The sequence below is a fragment of the Colobus angolensis genome, unplaced genomic scaffold, assembly GCF_000951035.1.
Source record: "Colobus angolensis palliatus isolate OR3802 unplaced genomic scaffold, Cang.pa_1.0 Scaffold58, whole genome shotgun sequence".
NCBI classification, from domain to species: domain Eukaryota; kingdom Metazoa; phylum Chordata; class Mammalia; order Primates; family Cercopithecidae; genus Colobus; species Colobus angolensis.
In genome coordinates, this window is record NW_012119376.1 from 11,973,130 (window position 1) to 11,992,649 (window position 19,520).

General features: G+C 38.2%; 1 protein-coding gene across 6 annotated transcripts in view; it reads right to left on the reverse strand.

Annotated features, from left to right (window-relative positions):
• Window positions 1-19,520, reverse strand: part of EYA4 (EYA transcriptional coactivator and phosphatase 4) — a 290,443-nt gene that overhangs the window by 123,690 nt on the left and 147,233 nt on the right. For all 6 annotated transcript variants that reach the window (XM_011962139.1, XM_011962138.1, XM_011962136.1 and 3 more), the window contains one exon: window positions 18,015-18,064. In XM_011962139.1, coding sequence (XP_011817529.1) covers window positions 18,015-18,064 — 50 coding nt within the window. The remainder of the gene's footprint in view (window positions 1-18,014; window positions 18,065-19,520) is intronic.

Below are 19,520 nucleotides of genomic sequence, written 5' to 3' on the forward strand. Positions count from 1 at the left end.
TTGAGTTGGAGTTTCGCTCTTGTTGCCCAGGCTGGAGTGCAGTGGCACAATCTCAGTTCACTGCACCCCCCGCCTCCCGGTTTCAAGCAATTCTCCTGCCTCAGCCTCCAGAGTAGCTGGGATTACAGGTGCGTGCCACCACACCTGGCTAATTTTTGTATTTTTAGAGGGACAGGGTTTCACTATGTTGGCCAGGCTGGTCTTGAACTCCTTCTTGATTCACCTGCCTCGGCCTCCAGAAGTGCTGGGATTACAGGCATGAGCTACCATGTCCAGCCGCATATAATTTTCTAACTCCCATCTGTATTGGTGTATACTTTTGTAATGGTGTTGTTCTGCAGATAATATGTATTCAGTGTATTTCATTTTACCATGAAACTCTTGAATAGAAAATACACAAGTGCAAAAAGCTATAAATATGTATTAATAGATAAATATGCTGTGATTCTGATTTGCAAACTCAGAAACATAAAAATTAAGTGATGTCAGAGAATAAGGCAAGGAACCCTACGAATAATAAGAAATTTGAAAACCCTAGTTCACTTCTGTTCAGGTCTAACTACCTAATAGTTCCTTCAATGTTTTCCCAGTAATTACACAAAACCTCTTTGTGTTTTCTCTTATTTAACTTTGTTTAAACTATGGCAGAACTTTATACACTGACATTAAACAATTACCTTCCCATCAAAATTATTTTGAGAAACCTACTCTGGAAATCATATAGGCACGTTGCCAATTTATCCTTGTAATGTGAAGGAGAAAAAATGCTGTTCACATTTTTTAAAGTCAGAAAACTACTTTTAAAGGCAGAAAAATAAAGTACTGTCATTTGATGGGAACTTTGTTTCATATCACAGCATAGACTCCTGCCAGAATTCAATGCTATATAATTACTTACACTTTGATTTTCAGCAGATGTAGTCCAAGTTGACAACATTCTTCTGTGAATCATTAGAAAGTATTTTTACTGAAAACATATTCTTGATTTAAAACATAAGTGGCCTCATTGTATTTTTTTTCCTCAACAGCTTGTATCAACCTGTTTTTAATGCTCTAACTTTTTCCACCTTTCTACACCACACACCAACATCTTGATCTAGTGAACTAACCAGATAATGAATAATATTGTGTATCAGTTTCTCATAGTCATCCTCTACTTGAAAGGGAGAGAAAAATACATTGAAGTACTAGTTTAACAAAAGTAATTTCCTTCTGTTCACCTGTGCTTCATTAGGAATCATTTATATTTGTTTCAAATTAAATTGTTTACTATCAGAAAAAAGAAATTATAAAATGAAAATGTCTGGCCTGACACTGAAAATTATGTATGTATAAATTAGGCCTAGAAAATCCACTAGCTAAGCAGGCTGATTCCCTTTGCCTGCTGACCTGAATTTAGAATGACCCGGTGTGGGTACCAGCAGAGCTGAGCTGGCGCTGGTCAAAATAAGACAGCAGAAGTCCACAAACATGGGAAGGCATATATTTAGCTAAAAGATGAATAAATAGGTAGTGACATTTTATCTTAGAGTTATTTAATTCACTTTTGTCCACATACTTTATGGTTAATCTTTCAACAAATCCACCCCTCCTGCAACATGTACTGATGTATCCTGTTTCTCTTCTTTGTGCCTAATTCATCAGTTTTATTTGGGGACAAGGTTTTACTAAATACAATTTTGCATTGCAAGTTGGCAATTTTTTTTCAAAGAAGCCACATTAGGACTTTCTTCAGGAAACTGCCTTTCGCTTTCTACAGGATGGCTAACTTACCAAAGAAAAGGTTCACATTCTTAGTGAAATTCTGGGCTCTACTTAAGAGTCTTCTCAAAGTTTTTAAGCAAGCCTTCCATAGTATGCATGCAAAAGAAACAATTTTAGTAGAAGGCCTTGAAATAAAAAACACATGTCAGACTTAGAAGTTCTAACTCTTATTACTGACAATATAAACAGCTAACTAGATAAAGGCAACATGAAAATATGAGGAAAAAAAGTAGCAGCTGAAAAAAATCAGATTCCCTAAATAAGAAGAAATTGAAACCTGTCCTTAGTCATTCACTTAGCAAGAGTTCAACCAACTGATAACAGCTTCAATTTGGTTGTGAAAATTCAATTTAATGAAAGTCTATTGCATAAAATTCTTTTCCCCATAAGAAAAGGAGTAAGAATATTTAGAAAGTAAAGACATCCAGAATATCTCAAATAAACTAGTTTCAATAACTCCCTCACCCCTACCATACACATGAACTCAATTCACATGGTCTGCAAAACCAGTTTGGTCACTCCCAGGAATTGCAAACATGGAAAATAAGCTTTCTTTTGCGATTCCTCTGTTTCTTGACTAGAAGACAAGGGCCGATATCTTGCACTATACTCCTTTTTTTTGTTTATCTCTTATATTTAGCACAAAATACTTAGTGGCCACTCAGTTGCTTTAACTAAATGGATTCAGAGTGTATGGTCATGGGGAAAAGATGCACAAAACAATGCACGGTAAGAAACATGGTGATACGGTTTGGCTGTGTCCCCACCCAAATCTCGTCTTGAATTCCCACATGTTGTGGGAAAGACCCGATGGGAGGTAATTGAATTATGGGGGCAGGTCTTTCCCATGATGTTCTTGTGATAGTGAGTAAGTCTCACGAGATCTGATGGTTTTAAAAAGCATAAGCCCTCTTCTCTTGTCAGCCCCCATGTGACACATGCCTTTTGCCTTCCACCATAATTGTGAGGCCTCCCCAGGCATGTGGAACTGTAAGTCCATTAAACCTCTTTATTTTGTAAATTGCCCAGTCTTGGGTATATCTTTATCAGCAGTGTGAAAACGGACTAATACACATGGGGATATATCATACATGCAAAGGAATCAGTTCCAAATATTTTCCAAACCCTGTTTACAGCACTGATAAACAATAAATCAAGAAGCAGTTATTACTATGTGAAAAGCCAATTATTTCCAATATTCCTCAAAGATCACTAATTCTAACTGCGTGAAGAAAAGAAAATAACCTTTCCATGAAATAAGATTCAATTTTATAAAAATCTTTATGCCCTAATATCAAGAATTTGCTAGATGGAATGGAGCTGATTGGAAATGGAATGGAATGGAAAGAGAAAAGATGCTGGAAATGTAAGAGTTTTGGAAACAATTTGAAACTTCATACTGCTCTTCTTCCAGTGTCAGGAAAAGGCTTTGAATTCAGGATCTGGTGCTTATTGATTCTTTCTGAGCAGTACCTACAGTCAAATGATGTCACTGGGAAACCGACCTTGAGTTGCTTTTCTAAGGTATTGAGGGGTTGTGCTTTGCTGCCTATACTGTCACGTAGATGCCCTTATTGCAATGTTAAGTATCTGGGCAGCCACGCCATGGTTCATTGTCAGAGGCTATAGAAGAGAATGCTTTTTCCAGCTAAGCTGAGTGATTCATTCTGGGCCCTTAAAAGGTCTGTTTCACTAACATTTTCTAAGCCTTGTATTTTCCAGATCTTTTTAAGTCCATGAGATGTTAATTTTTAGGATACACAGTATCCTCCTCTGATGAAAATCATGCATCTCTTGGGTAGCCAGGAGAGTGTGAAAACACGGCAGGGAGTTTGAGGTTCTTGTTGCGACTGCGATTGCTACTGAGATCTGGAAGAGGGCATGGTCGGATGGTTGTGTCATGTGCTGGTCAGTCCTGCATAGAAAGAATTAACCCTTCTAAATCCCCTTTGGAGAAATACCAATGAGTCATCCACACTTCCAGTCATGTTGCATGCATGCACACACAAGCACACAAACACGTATAAATAATGAGAAAAATCTAGGATAATAACTACCCCAACAGCACACACATTATATAACGGTTAAGAACATGTAAATATCAGTGTCTGAGCCACAATAGACTGTTTTGCCTCCCATTCAATGTCAGACATGGTGCTCCCATCTAATGCCTTCCGTCTTTACTATAACAGCTGTTGCACTGAGGAGGGTGTGGTGCATCTGTCTTGGCATCCCACCAAACCACATTAATCATTTTTTCCCAGGCTCTAGCATGATATTTAACATCCCCATTAGTTGGGACTTTAGCTCTTCTATTTGAAGAATAATAGAAAATAAGAGAATGAGGAATACAGAGAAGATAAATAGTATAGGATTGCATCACTTCATGTAATAAGACTGTGTATGTTCTTGAAAAGATTATATTATTTCTGACAGGTATGGAATTTTGACAAATTAATCACATGACAGAATGCATTAGAAGAGCTTCCTGTGGAAGCCAAGTCTACAAAAATTTCCTAAGTCATCTTTCCTTTCAAAGAGCTTTTTCACATATTGTGTTGTATTAAAGATAAAAGTGCAATTCCCATGGTAAAAGTCATCGTAAGATAGGAAAGAAGGGGAAGGGAGAGAAGAAGGGGGGGATAGAAAAAGGTAAATTCACTGATTATTACATTTTTATTTCAAAAACGTTTGGTAAGGACATGATGACTTTAATTAGGATAACCATTAAATTCATCATGCAAACAAGATTTTCTTGAAAGTAAAGTCTCTATCCAAAACGGATGCTGGGATACCAAGTGTAAACTGAGACTCTATGTGGGTAAGCTAGGATACACAGTTACTCACAGTTACTCTACTTGTTAGAGCAAACTTAGAGGGTTTTTTTTTTTTTTTTTTAGATGAAGTCTCGCTCTGTCACCTAGTCTGGAGTACAATGGCATGATCTTGGCTCACTACAACATCTACCTCTCAAGTTCAAGTGATTCTTCTGTGTCAGCCTCCTGAGTACCAGGGACTACAGGCACGCGCCACCACGCCTGGCTAATTTTTTGTATTTTTAGTAGAGACGGGGTTTCACCATGTGGGCCAGGCTGGTCTCAAACTCCTAAACTCAAATAATCTGTCCGCCTTGGTCTCCCAAAGTGCTGGGATTACAGGCAGGAGCCACCACACTTAGCCCAAACTTAGAGGTCTTTCTTAGATTTGATCCTACTTACAGAGGACATTTAAGCCTTCTCATATGGCATACGGTAGTGAGACCAGTGTAGGTAAAGACTTGAAGAACTTGCCACTTTGTTCCCCAAAATATAAAAACTAGATTCTCATTCACTTATTCATCCATTCATATTATAAATATTTATTGCACTCCTACTATGTGCCACATACTGTGCTAGGTACCTGACCTGGATTGGAGTAAAAAAAAAAAAAAAAAAATCCCTAAGTGATCCAGACTCTTGAGTTGCCCATGTTAGCATGTAAAAGGAATAATTCTAGATAACCTCACCTATCCAAAACCTTCAAGGAATTTGGTTATTATGGTTTAGTCAAATATTGCGTGTTGCTGAGCTGTGGTCATTTTAAGCAACAGCATATTTTAAATGGGATCATTCTGTATATAAATAATTCTCAAATGTTATGATGTTAAATGTAATTTAACTTTTACTGAGAAAATCAGGGTGACCAACACTAGTGAGAATCATCACACAGTACTAAGGCATATCAATGTCCTCAGGGATTACTAAAGCATACTGGGCTTCTAGTGTTCATGCCAAAATATCTCATGTGACTAAGCATTTTGCATTCTTACATCTACGCTTCGCTATTTTTGTCTCCTTTTTGTCATTAGACTGTCACTTGTCAATACTACCACTATGCCTACTTGTAATAAGAGCAGTCATTTAAATTCACATAATATGGTGGCAGGTACTTTGTTAAACATTTTCAATATATTCCTTCACCCAGAATTTAAAACTATGCATTCCGTAAGACAAAACATTCTGAGACAACATCTCAGAGATAGCTCTATGAAGCTTAGATTTGTCATAGGTTTTTTTTTTTTTTTTTTCCTCTCTGTAATTCTCAAATACGTCTGCATGGGTGAGGTTTGCTAGAAAATTGAGTTTGCCAAGTCTGTGGAGCCTTGGAAATTAATTATAACTAAAGCAAAAGTATTTTTAAAATACAAGCTTATATATACATTTTCCCAACTATTCTTATGTTGGATATTCTCTCATTGGAAACTTAAATATTTAGAAAACGTAGAGCTTAATTTTAGCTATGTGAATTTTAGGAATATAAAGACAGTTATTTGGCATAGTAAGCATGCCCGAAAGACATCAAGTATCAGGTGATAGAAATTCATAAACACATGAACAAAGAACCCATTCATCCACTGGCTTATTGAAAAGCAAATGAGAATACTGTGTAGGTTGCTAAGACAACTGAAATGTGATGATTACATGTAAGATAAGAAGCAGAATCTCTGTACCGTCAGAAATCAAAATTTTGGAATCTCTATGAAGCCCTCAGTTATATTTAAGACTGAAACTTTAAGAACACTACTTCAGAAAAAGGCTTAAGGCTTCGAGCTCCACTGGTAAAGAATCTTGAATCCTTCTGATCAGGAGAGAGCCCTAGTCTTAGAAGGTATGTGTGGTGTGGCAGAGAGAGGTGTTCCTGGCTGGGGATCAGCCCCATCTTGGAGCAGTCACAAAAGAGGCAATTAGTCCGAGACATTTATTTAAAAATGGTTTATTAAAATTATAAGTAAATATTTCCAAAATATGGAAAAGACTAGAAATAGTAGCTTTTTCTAGAATATTGCTATTTCAAATTTTGAACTCTGGGCTCACTCTGTTCTAGCCACACTGTCCTCCCCTCCTCTGTTGCCTGCACAAGCCAGGCAGGCTTTTACTGAAGGGAGTGTCCTTCCACCAGCTCTCTGCTTGGCGCACTCATTCATTTCCTTTAAGTTTGCTAAAACATCACCCAATTTAAAACCGCAACCGACTCCCCGACCCCCGGCAATGTTCCTGATCCTCCCCTTTTTATTCAATTAGTGGGTATGTATTACCTTCTAACATACTCCTTTACCATGTATGCTCTTGTTTTGTTTTCTGATGTATCTCAAGTATTTGGTGCCTGACCCATAGTAGATGCCCAATAAATAGTACCTTTAAAGGGGAGAAGAAGCATTTAATTGAACTACTGAGAGGAAAACCATTAGATCCCCCTTTCTATTCCCATCTCAAGTTGGCCCAGCGTGAAGTGGACCCTAAAAGCTTCTATGTTTCTACTCACATTGAGTCTAGAACTTCTGCACTACAGATGCTCTAAGTGTAAAATAAGGATTTATGAAGCTCAATAACCCCTAAGCAATCTTGGTGTATACTCAGAGAGGGTTGTTGCCCTCAATCAACAACATTCTAATTACCCCTGTGACACAAAGCAGTGTCTTGTCTTAGCTCCTTAGGTTCTCTGGAGAGAAGTCACTGCACAAATGCTGCTTTACATGAGGAAGTACTCTGACCAAATTAATTCAAAGCAGCTAACAGTCTCCAGAAGGACAGTTTTAGACTGTTAATCACAAAGATTTCTGAGCTCAGTTTACTGCAGGAGAGGCTGACCAGGAACACAGCCATTTTCTGGAATTAATCACTAATACATGTGGGGAAGTCAGGCATTTTCTCATCTCTAAAGAATAATGCAAGCTGTCAGAAAGAAGAGACCAGATCCTTCCCACTGCCACCATGTCTATTTCAAGCCAAATCTATTATTTTATGCTTTATATGCATGTATTTGTTCTTAAATCAAAAGAAATAAGTATCCACTGTAGACAATTTGGAAAATGTGTTTAAGCTATGGAAAAAAAGGTGTTTAATGCCTCCCCAAAATAATCACAATTTGCTAAGTGTCTCTCCAGCCCTTTAAGTAAGTTTCATAGCTGTTCTCCCTGCCTCCAAGCACCTGAGTCACGGTTGATCTGTCATCACCAGCACAATTTTAATTATATCATTACCTGGTCAGAAATCCACTGGTGAGCTCTCAATACCTGTAAGAGAGCTTGCCAAGTTTCAAATCTGGGCTCTAGGTTATTGATTGCTGATTGCCTTTCTGCAGGTATGTTTGAACATTTTTTTTTTTTTTTAAGTTGAAATCTAGACACTAATTTTGGCAGAATTGAGGGCATTAGTCAGACAATTATCTAACAACTAAACACAGGAAATGGAGAAAACAATTTGCATTTGAATTGGTATTTGAGAGCCAAAGAGAAGACTGGGTCCATTGAATAGGAACTGGTCAGCTTGGGGATGAGTATAGGGAGGCCAAAAAATGGTACAAGAGTTTATATAAAGAGGGGAACTGAGTTCCTCTTACTTTGCAGTTTCGCTGCCACTCCACGTAAAGGTCTGTCTCCAGCAATCTCTACTTTCAGATCACGGTTTGTAGATGCCTGACCTATAAAATCAAGCTCGAAGTCTCTATAGTAGTAAAATGAATAGCCATTGAGTTGTCTCTAATTAGGAAAGGGGGGAGTGCATTTTCAATTTCCTTGATATATGCTCGTTTATATATGCTGGATTATAAAGTGAAGGATGAGGGAAGGGTAGGTGCTGGATAAAACTAGCAGGTTAAACATGTCCTGGGAAGGGAAGGAGTAGAAAGTAGAGGGCACTTGTGGGTTAACTACCCTCATCCTTTGCTTGAAAGCTCCTCCCAACCCAATTCACAGGCTTCCAGAGGTGGCTCCTGAAAGCCACATTTCTGTTTTGTGACCCTGACTCTCTGAAAACATTCCCTTCCTTAGAAATCTGGAACTAAGATAATGAAAAAGACAGGAATCTATTATCTGGGTGGCTAAAGAGGTCAAATCAGGAGCAGTGTCATGCGAGCATTTTCCTCTTGTTGTGGGGCCCGGAGAAAAATAAGGCTGATCAACCAGAGAGATAAAGACACAGATCGGTGAAGCAAAGGCGACAGAGATGAACAGGGAGATAATCTGTGTCTCCCATACCTTCTGAGATTCAGCAAGCCCTCTTTCCCCGAGTTAAGAAATTAATCCTTTGCTTAGGCGCATGCCTGTAATCCCAGCTACTTGGGAGGCTGAGGCAGGAGAATCGCTTGAACCTGGGAGGTGGAGGTTGTGGTGAGCTGAGATTGTGCCATTGCACTCCAGCCCTCCAGCCTGGGCAACAAGAGCCAAACTCTGTCTCAAAAAAAAAAAAAAAAAGTAATAGATACTAAAACTTCCTTTTCCTGCTTCAACTGGCTGACAACAGTAGCTGCAACCAATAAGAGTCCTAACTAAAACAACTAGCAATCTAAACCAGCCACAAGCTATGCTAAATTTTCTCATCTCATCCACTATTTCTTCACATGGACCAAGTGGGGGACTACTCACCATCCAAAAACCATACCTTTCAATTTCAGCTCCTGGGTTTTTTTGGTTTGTTTTTTTGTTTGTTTTTACCTCACTGTGAGTTCTCTTTCCTTTATTTCTTCAGAATTTATCTATTCTTTGACATTCAGCTGTAGCCCCCCAATCTTCCATGAAACCCTTCCTAACCACCCTAACCCCAAGTGCTCAAACTGCACTCCGTGCTCTTATTCTCCTCTATCCCTCTAATGAAATGATTTCATCTGTAGAACTTACCAGATAAGTATTACCTAAAAATAGATGCCCTTGGATGGCCACAGAGTTCACACATATATGATTTTACTCTATGATCCATGTAGGAAATGGAGACAGCAGGGGAGATGGAAAAACATACCTACGTAACTGGTATATATTTTTTCCTAGAATGTTCTGGGACTCATGTTAGAGCCATGTACTGCTATGTCAGTTTGGAACTACAGGTAGAATACAAAATGAGACTCAAGCAACATTTAGCAGAGCAAAATAAGGGAACTAGGGTCAGGTGCAGTGGCTCATGCCTGTAATCCCAGCACTTTAGAAGGCCAAGGCGTGCAGATCCCTTGAGGTCAGCAGTTTGAGACCAGCCTGACCAGGATAGCGAAACCCCACCTCAACCAAAGATACAAAAAATAGGCGGGCATGGTGCCGGGGGCACTTGTAGCCCCAGCTACTCAAGAGGCTGAGGCAGGAGAATCGCTTGAACCCAAGAGGTGGAGATTGCAGTGAGTCGAGATCCTGCCACTGCACTTCAGCCTGGGTGACACGGTGAAAGTCTGTCTCAAAAATAAAAATAAGGGAACTAGGAGAGTGGACAACAGGTAGCCCAGAAAATCCCTGACCTTTTGTGGGCAGTAATTAGGCACAAAAAATATATTTTCATTTTTACTTCTTGCACAAATAAATTTTTAAGGTTATTGCTCATGCTTCTATATATACTGTCTACTGAATACTGCCTGATCAATTAACCAACAGGGCAACACCATATGGAAAGTGTCATTAAGAAAGGCTCTTGCAGTCTTGGCAGAACAGAAAGGCAGGGTCTAGACCCAAGAAAGCCACGTGAAGACCTACTGCATTCATTCAGAGGTGAGGTGGCAAGATTCTGAAGTTTCCCAGTGGCAGTGAGATGAGGCAGGATAAAGAGATTCAAAAAGCATGGCAGAGGAAAATTCAAAAAACATGACTTCATAGAAAATTGGGGGCTATAGCTGAATGTCAACTTGATGACCACCAGGATTAGGAAAGGGAGCAAGAAGTCAAAGATTGCTCAAAAGTTCTGAGATGGGACAACTGAGAGAATTATTTATCACTAGAAAGGAAAGACCCTGGGGAAAGAAGTGTAATTACAATTTTTCACAAGTGGAGCTGAGATGGCAGGGAGAAATTCCTAACGAAATTATACTAGGGATTTGTGGTTAAAAGAGATATTCCAGGATCAATTGCAAGCCAGATTTGTGTACTTGGAAGTTATTCATTCATTTAACAGATATGTACTGGAGACCTGCTGTGTGCTAGGCCATGTGCTGTATACTAATGAGGCAATGGTGAACAAAGGCAGATATGAACTCTAACCTTGTAGAGCTTATAGTCTGGTGAACTGAGGAGGCAATTACCAAATGCAGAATCTCTGAAGGAGAAGAACATGGTACCCCGTGGCCATATGACGGTGGAGCTGGACTAGTCAGCTGGCTAGGGAAGGCTTCCTTAAGGAAGAAGCACTGAGCTTCTTGAGGAGTTTGGCTGCCACTCCACTTAAAGGTATGTCCCTAGCAATCTCTACTTTCAGATCACAGTTTGTAGATGCCTGACCTATAAAATCAAGCTCTAAGTCTCTATACTAGTGAAATGAATAACCATTAAGTTGTCTCTAATTAGAGAAGAGGGGAGTGCTGCAACCGGTGCAAAACATCTGGAAGATGATTTGAAATGACATAGGTTCACTGGGCACAGTGGCTTATACCTGTAATCCCAGCACTTTGGGAGGCCGAGGCAGGCGGATCACAAGGTCAGGAGTTTGAGACCAGCCTGGCCAATATGGGGAAACCCTGTCTCTACTACAAATACAAAAATCAGCCAGGCGTGGTGGCGGACACCTGTAGTCCCAGTTACTCGGGAGGCTGAGGCAGGCGAATTGCTTGAACCCAGGAGGCGGAGGTTGCAGTGAGCCAAAGTCGGGCCACTGCACTCCAGCCTGGGGAGAAAGAGGGAGACTCAAAAAAAAAAAGAAAAAAAAATGTAGGTAAGCAAAGGTGGGAGGGGAAAGGAGAAACTGAAAGGGAAGGAGACTCCCATCCTCTGTGGAGAGAGGCGAGTAGCACTGGTGAATGCAGACCTCCTAACAAGAAGCAACTCATGCACACTGAGCAGAAGCAGAAGGACGTGGGTGGAGCATGCTAGGCACTGTGGGCCACATCAAGAGTTGTAAACGGAGATTATACATGAAAAAGTATGAAATGAAAGAAAAGCAAAAGCATCAAGAATAAAACCTAGGGAGCTGAACACAGTGAGGCAAAGGTTAAATAAACATGGTGTGAATGAAGAAATGCCACAGTGAGGTCCTTCTTCCTTTTGGCTGTGGCCTATCCTTTTTCCTTAATGGGTTTTAGGATGAGTCTTCTTCAATTTAAACACATAATAAGCAATTATTCTCTGAGTAACAATGACAAGGGACATGCACTATTTTATTCTCATTTGCCCATTCATTTAATCTTAGAAAATGATGAACTCTACAGGGGAAGTGCAGAAAGAAGTCAGCAAGTGTACAAATAACACTCAGCTACACTGGCCAATAAAAGTAAGATATCAGGAGTTCCCAATGAGCTACTTGAAGGGCCGATTGGGCACATATGTGACAAGACATTTAGGAAACAACAGTCTATGTTTTGAGACTTTTTTTTTTTTTTTTTGAGACCGAGTCTCACTCTGTTGCCCAGGCTGCAGTGGCATGGTCTTGGCTTACTGCATCCTCCGCCCCCCATGTTCAAGAGATTCTCGTGCCTCAGCCTCCTGAGTAGCTAGGATTACAGGTGCCCATCACTATGCCCGACTGATTTTTGTATTTTTAGTAGAGACGGAGTTTCACCATGTTGGCCAGGCTGGTCTCGAACTCCTGACCTCAAGTGATCCACCCGTGTCAGCCTCCCAAAGTGCTGGGATTATAGGCGTGAGCCACTGTGCCCGGCTGAGACTGTTTTTTAAATCTGCAATTGTCACTGAAATAAGTGACTTGGCAGACACCACAGATAATTATCTGAGGAAATCAGCACAGGATGCCACCATGAACAAAGGATCAGAATAGACCAGCTACAGAAGACACAATTAACAGCAAAACAGGGGACATCATTCACGCTCATTCACAGCCCCATCTGGATCCACATCTCCAAGAATCCGTCAGCACGCCGCAGAAAAGGTAAAACAAATCAGAAAATCTCCAGTAAATGCCAAAAATGCCAAAAATAATGAAAAGACTAGAGAAGCGTCCACACGAGGCCACACTTTGAAACAAGACAAAACACTTTCCAAATTGGGAAGAAAAAGATTAAGCTATAATATGACTCAGGTTAAATAAATGACATGAGAATTAAATCACACTCTTAGAATATTTACCTATTAGAATATCTATCATTTTCAGGGCAAGTATGCCTTATAATTTGAAAGAGGTGGTTTTTAATAATTAATTATTACTTTGCATTGTGATTAGTAATTTCCTGGGTTCATTAGTCAAAAAGATAATATATGATAATAATATAATTAAGTCCAAGAAATGGTTACTTAATTCTGTGGATTGTACAACCAGATCGTGTTACTGAGAGAATCTAAGGTATTTAGAACTATATCCTAAACTTCCAGGTTTGAGAAAAATGCAAACTGGCAGTAATGATTTTTGGTGCTTCTTGGAGACAGGATATTGGGCTAGATGGACCTCTGATTTGACACAGCAAAATACTATGCATGTTTCACAAAGGAGCCCTCAGCTTTCCCTGCTTTGAAAACAATACAGCATTTAATGTTGAGATAGGCAATTGTATGCAGATAAACATTTCAGTCTTCTGGAAGTACTGCAATAATTATTTTGCTAGCAAATAAGTATATATAATTTAATACATTAAAAATTATTAAATCACAACTGTCTACATAATAGGAATTGGGAATTTCATTTTTTTAAGCTGTTGCATGTAGACATTGAATAGATAAATTCCCTGAGGCTCACTTAAATATTACATATTAAACTGAAACTAATTCCAATGCTTCTTTAAAAACCGGAAGGTCATTTTGCCTTTCTTTTAATAATTAGAAAGTTAGTAAAGACTAGGGCAAGAAGACACAGACCAAGGCCTTTGCTAATTTCAGGTAATCATTAAGTTCTCAGCAGACTCAATTTCTTTAACTTATGAAGTGGAGAAGAGTCAGTCCTCCCCACTACCCACCGAATCTTTTGTTATTCTCCATGTGGAAAAACTATCATCTTAGCTCATGCATACCATAAGTTCTTCCTATATTTTGAGATTCTCCTTAGATCTCCTTACTATATTCTACTGGCGACACTGTGGCCAGGATGAAACAAAGCTACTAAAGGACAAGAGCTGGCTTAACTCCTGTTAAGTAACTTCACAGCCCAATTTCACCACAATTTCTATTTCCATTCACTCCCTAATTAACAAAACAAGTATAAAATAAAAATGTCCTATTTTGAGTTTTATTTCCTTCCTATGTCTTTGATCTCTTCTTGATGAAAATGCTAGTCAGTGGCCCAAGAGAGAAAAAGCAAAGAGAAACAGAAATAGAAATTCAACAGAGAAATCATTTGTGCGTTATAGGGACTACTTTAACACAGAGACAGCCTGAGATATTTGTAAAGTATGCAATACCAGAATGAGATAAATTATTTCCTCGCCTCATTTTCAGAAATAAAAACTGCAAGTAGAGGAGTTAAAAAAATAAGATTCATGGAAACTTCTGCTGTAAAATTCATTTGTCCAGGAGCTATTCATTACATTAAACAAGAATCATGTATTTTCGGTGATGAGTCAAACGGAACCCAAGTTGGCACATATAAATTCACCATGAATACAGAAAAAAAATCAATGCAAAATATCATTTCAGTTTATATTTTAAGATGGTCTAGTAACAAACTTAATTTTAGGGTAAGGATATTAACTTTGTTTTTCTCATCAATTCATTTTATGCTTAACATTAGTTTTAGGAACAAAGTCCAACAATAGTACATCCTGGACTTGGTTAGCGACACATAGCAAGGCAGAAAAAGAAAAACATTTAAGGAATGTCAAATTTTACACAAAGCACATCACATCCCTTTCCACATGACATCAAGTTTAGCAGCTTTAGGACACAGTGAAAAAATACTATCCCTAATGTCTGCCTTACAGTATATACATGTAATCCTATTTCAGAGAAGATAGTTTGGTGCCTTATTTATACTCCATGGGTTTGTAAATTCTCTTTTTCCCAATATACCATTACATCTGCAGCCCAAGCATTTCTTTCCGAAAGAATTAAGGCCAAGCAAGAAAAAGAATTTGCTGATACACATATGTCACTTCAAGAATTCTCTTGACAAAGTCTCCACACCCAATTTAATTATTTCCCTACTGTAAAAACACTTTCCATCTGCATTTTTTCTAATCATTTCAAATCCAAAACCAACATACTATAAAGCTAACTAAATAAATGAATGATATTAGCTTTCGGTTCCAAGTGAGGCAGCATTTTTAGGCAGTAGGTCTCTGGCTCACATTTTATGCAGATACAGTATTTCATTTTGAGTTCAATTCTTTACTTGGTATTTGTTTAGAAAAAAATTACCTAGCCCCGGGCTTTAAATCTCAGTCTGAATCTCTGTCTCTCTCTTTCTTACACACACACACGCACACACACACACACACACACACACACACAGATACACATATACACACACAGGGAGAAGAGAGAGAAAATATCTATTTTGTGGTTTATTTATTTATTTTTGAGATAGAGTCTCACTCTGTCACCCAGGCTGGAGTGCAGCGGCACAATCTCGGCTCACTGCAAGCTCCGCCTCCTAGGTTCACGCCATTCTCCTGCCTCAGCCTCCCAAGTAGCTGGGACTACAGGCGGCCGCCATCACGCCCGGCTAATTTTTTTGTGTTTTTAGTAGAGACGGGGTTTCACTATGTGAGCCAGGATGGTCTCTATCTCCTGACCTCGTGATCCGCCCGCCTCGGCCTCCCAAAGGGCTGGGATTATAGGCATGAGCCGCCGCCCCCGGCCCTGTGGTTCTTAATGAGCAAAAAAGAATGTACCCATATATGTATGTATTAAAATAATGCTACCCAGTGTCTATATTAGAGTCATTTTTTCTTGTTTGGTTGTCATTTTTTTTGTTTTTTGACAGGTTACAAAAACTGAACCTCAGTACATGAATATAATAAATGCTATTTTAAGCATTCCTTGATTTGTTCACTATTCAGTAAATTCTTGTATCCTTTTTGTGCCGAGTGCTCATCAGTATATTTTTATTCTCTCCTTGGTGTTCCATCAGTACGTTAACTAAGTGCCAGTTCTGGCACTCTCAGACCTAATATTGGTGAATAAATACAGGATCCAAAAACAGTCACATTTTTATGTTACTGATAGATATTGACCAGAGTGTGGAGATTGGCCATTGCACCACCGGTCAGGAGAGGAGACCTGTTACTATCAAAATGTCTGGGCAAACTTGAACCACCAAATGACTCTAGGTCTTCTTGAAGGTCTTTCCATCTCACGTTTTAAGAAAAATTATTGTATTTGTTGCTTGTTTTTGATAGTACAAAGTTATGAAGTTCTTAGAAATTGATTTGCCTGATTTTACCCATTTATATTATAGATTAGGAAACTAAGCAGCAGCTAATCCATGGCAACTAACTGCTGATTTCCAGGAGCTCTGGCTACTTTTCCATTTACAGAGACGTTTATTATTAAATGACAAATATATTTTAAGCAGTCTTTAAAAATAACTATTTTTTTCTTAAAAATAAAATTATATTTTTAAGGCCACATGGGCTGGGATTTTCTAGATAAAAAAGAATGATTTAATTCCAGGTTTAAATACACTGAGCTCTGAACTCTTTCTACTTCTTCTCCAACTTAATGATACCAACTATGAACAGTGAATCAGTTTGATTGCTTTCTGTTAGTTTAAAATTTACTTAAGCATAATATTATCTGTCCAAAAACCCCGAGTAGCCTCAAAGCTAAACAATTTTGATATGAAATATTAATAATTAGGATGATTATATTGCTCTGTTTTTCCTAGCTTCCAAGACCAGCTGCTTGCAAAAATTATCTAATTATGTATATCATCCTTACAAAGCAAGTCATAAGTAGGTCACTTATATAGGTCCGCAAATACTTAGGAAGGAGGTGCCTCCAAGGAATAGAGCCCCAGTCTTCCCTTCTCTTCGCACATCCCAGAACTACTCTGCTTTGTAGGAAAACATTTAGTGGTTCATTCATTTCCTAATACTCCAATAATCTAAAATTAGTTAGTTCCATTTTAATAACTAATTATATAGAACAAAGATCGAAGATCAAAAATCTGATATCATATCATATGTTCTTCATGATCCAAAGGGAAAATTCATATGCAATCATTTTAATATAATATGTACAGATCAATTATAGGAATACCAAACTGCATAAAACAAAGCAAGAGTTACTCAAACTATAAGTGAACTATACATAAGATACTCTACAAAAAGAAAAACATAATGGCCATTAATGTGTTTTTTTTTTTTTTTTTGAGATGGAGTCTCGCTCTGTAGCCCAGGCTGGAGTGCAATGGCACAATCTCAGCTCACTGCAACCTCCGCCTCCTGGGTTCAAGTGATTCTTCCACCTCAGCCTCCCGAGTAACTGGGATTACAGGCACCCACCATCATGCCTGGCTAATTTTTGTATTTTTGTAGACATGGAGTTTCACCATATTGGCCAGGCTGGTCTTGAACTCCTGACCTCAGGTGATCTGCCTGCCTTGGTCTTGGCCATTAATATTTTACCTAGATCTGCAATGTTTTAGTGTACCAAGAAAATCACTACATGCACTATATGCTGGAGCAAGTGAGACCCATCTCTCAATTGAATACAAATAAGTCATATCACTCATAACATAGTAAGAACATGTGTTTATTATTGTCACAGTATTTATGATACTTTTACTTATCCATTCAAAATTGCAGCCTGGACTTTGAAATGAAAGCAATGAAAATGTGTAGGTCTAAAAAAACCTGTTGGGCATCTGGTGCAACCACAAACAACTAAATGGTGCTAAATTCCTATATGAAGTGGTCTGACCACTTTAATTTGTCATTTCCACAGGCTCCAAACAACCCAAATGAGAATGCCAAAGTTAACTATGAGTTTCCTAATTTGACAACAGTTTCAAAATCTAGCAATGTTTCACTGCAAAGAAAAAGAAATATCATAGTTTTTATTTTATTTTTTGTAAATACAGATTTGACAGTTATTCAGTATCTGGCACAATTTTAGACTCAAAACATTATAAAAAGATATTAGAACAAAAAATGAAAATTAACAATGCCAAGGTATTATTTTTTTCATGCATTTCTAGAGATATTTCCACTATGGTTCCTTAAAACTGACTTCAATCACAGTCGTTTTTACTAACATTATGAGTAATGGTACACTAGCCAGCATGATATACAGTTTCCATAAAGATAAGTTCTTCAAGAAGCTCAATGTTTCAAATCACAATTGTGTGTCATGTATAACATCTTACTAGTGCTCCAAAATTGCAATTCTCCTTAGTGGAGTCTCGGTCTTTATTTTACTGTACCTGGAATTCTGAGGTTCTGAAACATCTGATTCTGTGCACGTTTTCTTTACCTGTAAGAAAAGAGTACTAGTTATTCTCACATGAAAATACAACTTCCTCACTCAGGTTCACACACTATTTAAAGTGGATACAGCTCTGTTCACCAAGTTCTCTATAAAATACCCCCCACACTCTACAGCAGCAGCATACAGTACTAAATAGTGTATTTCATTATTATCCCATGAACAGCTGCCAAATACACTTCCCTGGACTCCATTAGTATGTAAAATGTTCAGCTGAAATAACTGGGGACAAGCCTAACTAGGAACAAAGAAACCAAAGAACCAGGTTTCCCACTTAGGAACTAGAAAGCTGTACTGTTCTCAATCCACTAAGAAATGTTTTTCCAATTGATCCTGCTTCTGTCTCCTACTAAAAGCATATAATAATAAACACCAGGCTTTGAGGCAAAGCACAGCATTAACTAAAATGTTCATACACTAATTTTCATTTTCTCAGTCTAGTGGCTGTATGTTTTATATATGTCTCAACATATCATTTAAGTTTAGCACTGCTTCACACATATATTTTCAGTATATCTTACAGACTATATTTCAACTTTGTGGTTTTTAACCCACAGAGGTAAAGGATGAGAATAACTCATACTTCTAGGGCACGCTACCTATTTCTGGACAAAAGTATGTGATACATCTCTAAAGATGGTGAAATCCATAGCTTTCCACAATTTCACTTCAAGCACATATATCTATATCTGATTATTATGATCTTAAAAGTATATGCAGAGTAGAGTACACTTCAAAAATCTCTTGGTTAACATGAAAAATGTATAATATACATTTATAAGCCCACTATTTCTGGGAGTTCATTTCAATAACTTAACTATGCAACCTACGGAATCCAAAGAGTTTTACTTCCAATAAGTGGTTTGGAAGCAAAAAAAAAAAAAAACTTCTACTGAATATATACTATGAGGAACATGTGTGCAATGTGAACTGCAATATGAACAGTACCACTTAAAAGTAAGTCTTACGCTTTGAAGATACAGCACTGTCTTTCCAACTCACAAAGTAATTTTTTCCTCCACTGTCTCAAAAGAATGCTTAAAAAACAAACTCACAAAAACCCTACATTTTCAAAAATCCCTGTCTTTTGCTTTCAATACAAAGTCCAGACATTTTTATAATCTGGGAAATCAATTGTTTTCTTGATTAACTCTGTAGTCTCTTTTGCATCTTGTGTATACACTTACACAATATGAAAATAAAACTGACCAGCAAAGAGATTGTCATCCTGTCTTTTTATGTAATGTCTTCTATGCCCTTAACATGGTAATCAGTACCATGAGATGGAGGGGCAAAAAAATAAAATGGTTTCAGAGAGAGAGAAGAGGAGAAGAAAAAAGGAGGAGGAGGTAGAGGAGGAGGAGGAGGGGGACAAGGGGATGAGGGGGAGAAGAGGAAGAAAAGGAAAAAGAGAAAGAAGAAGAGGAGGAGGAGAGGGAGAAGA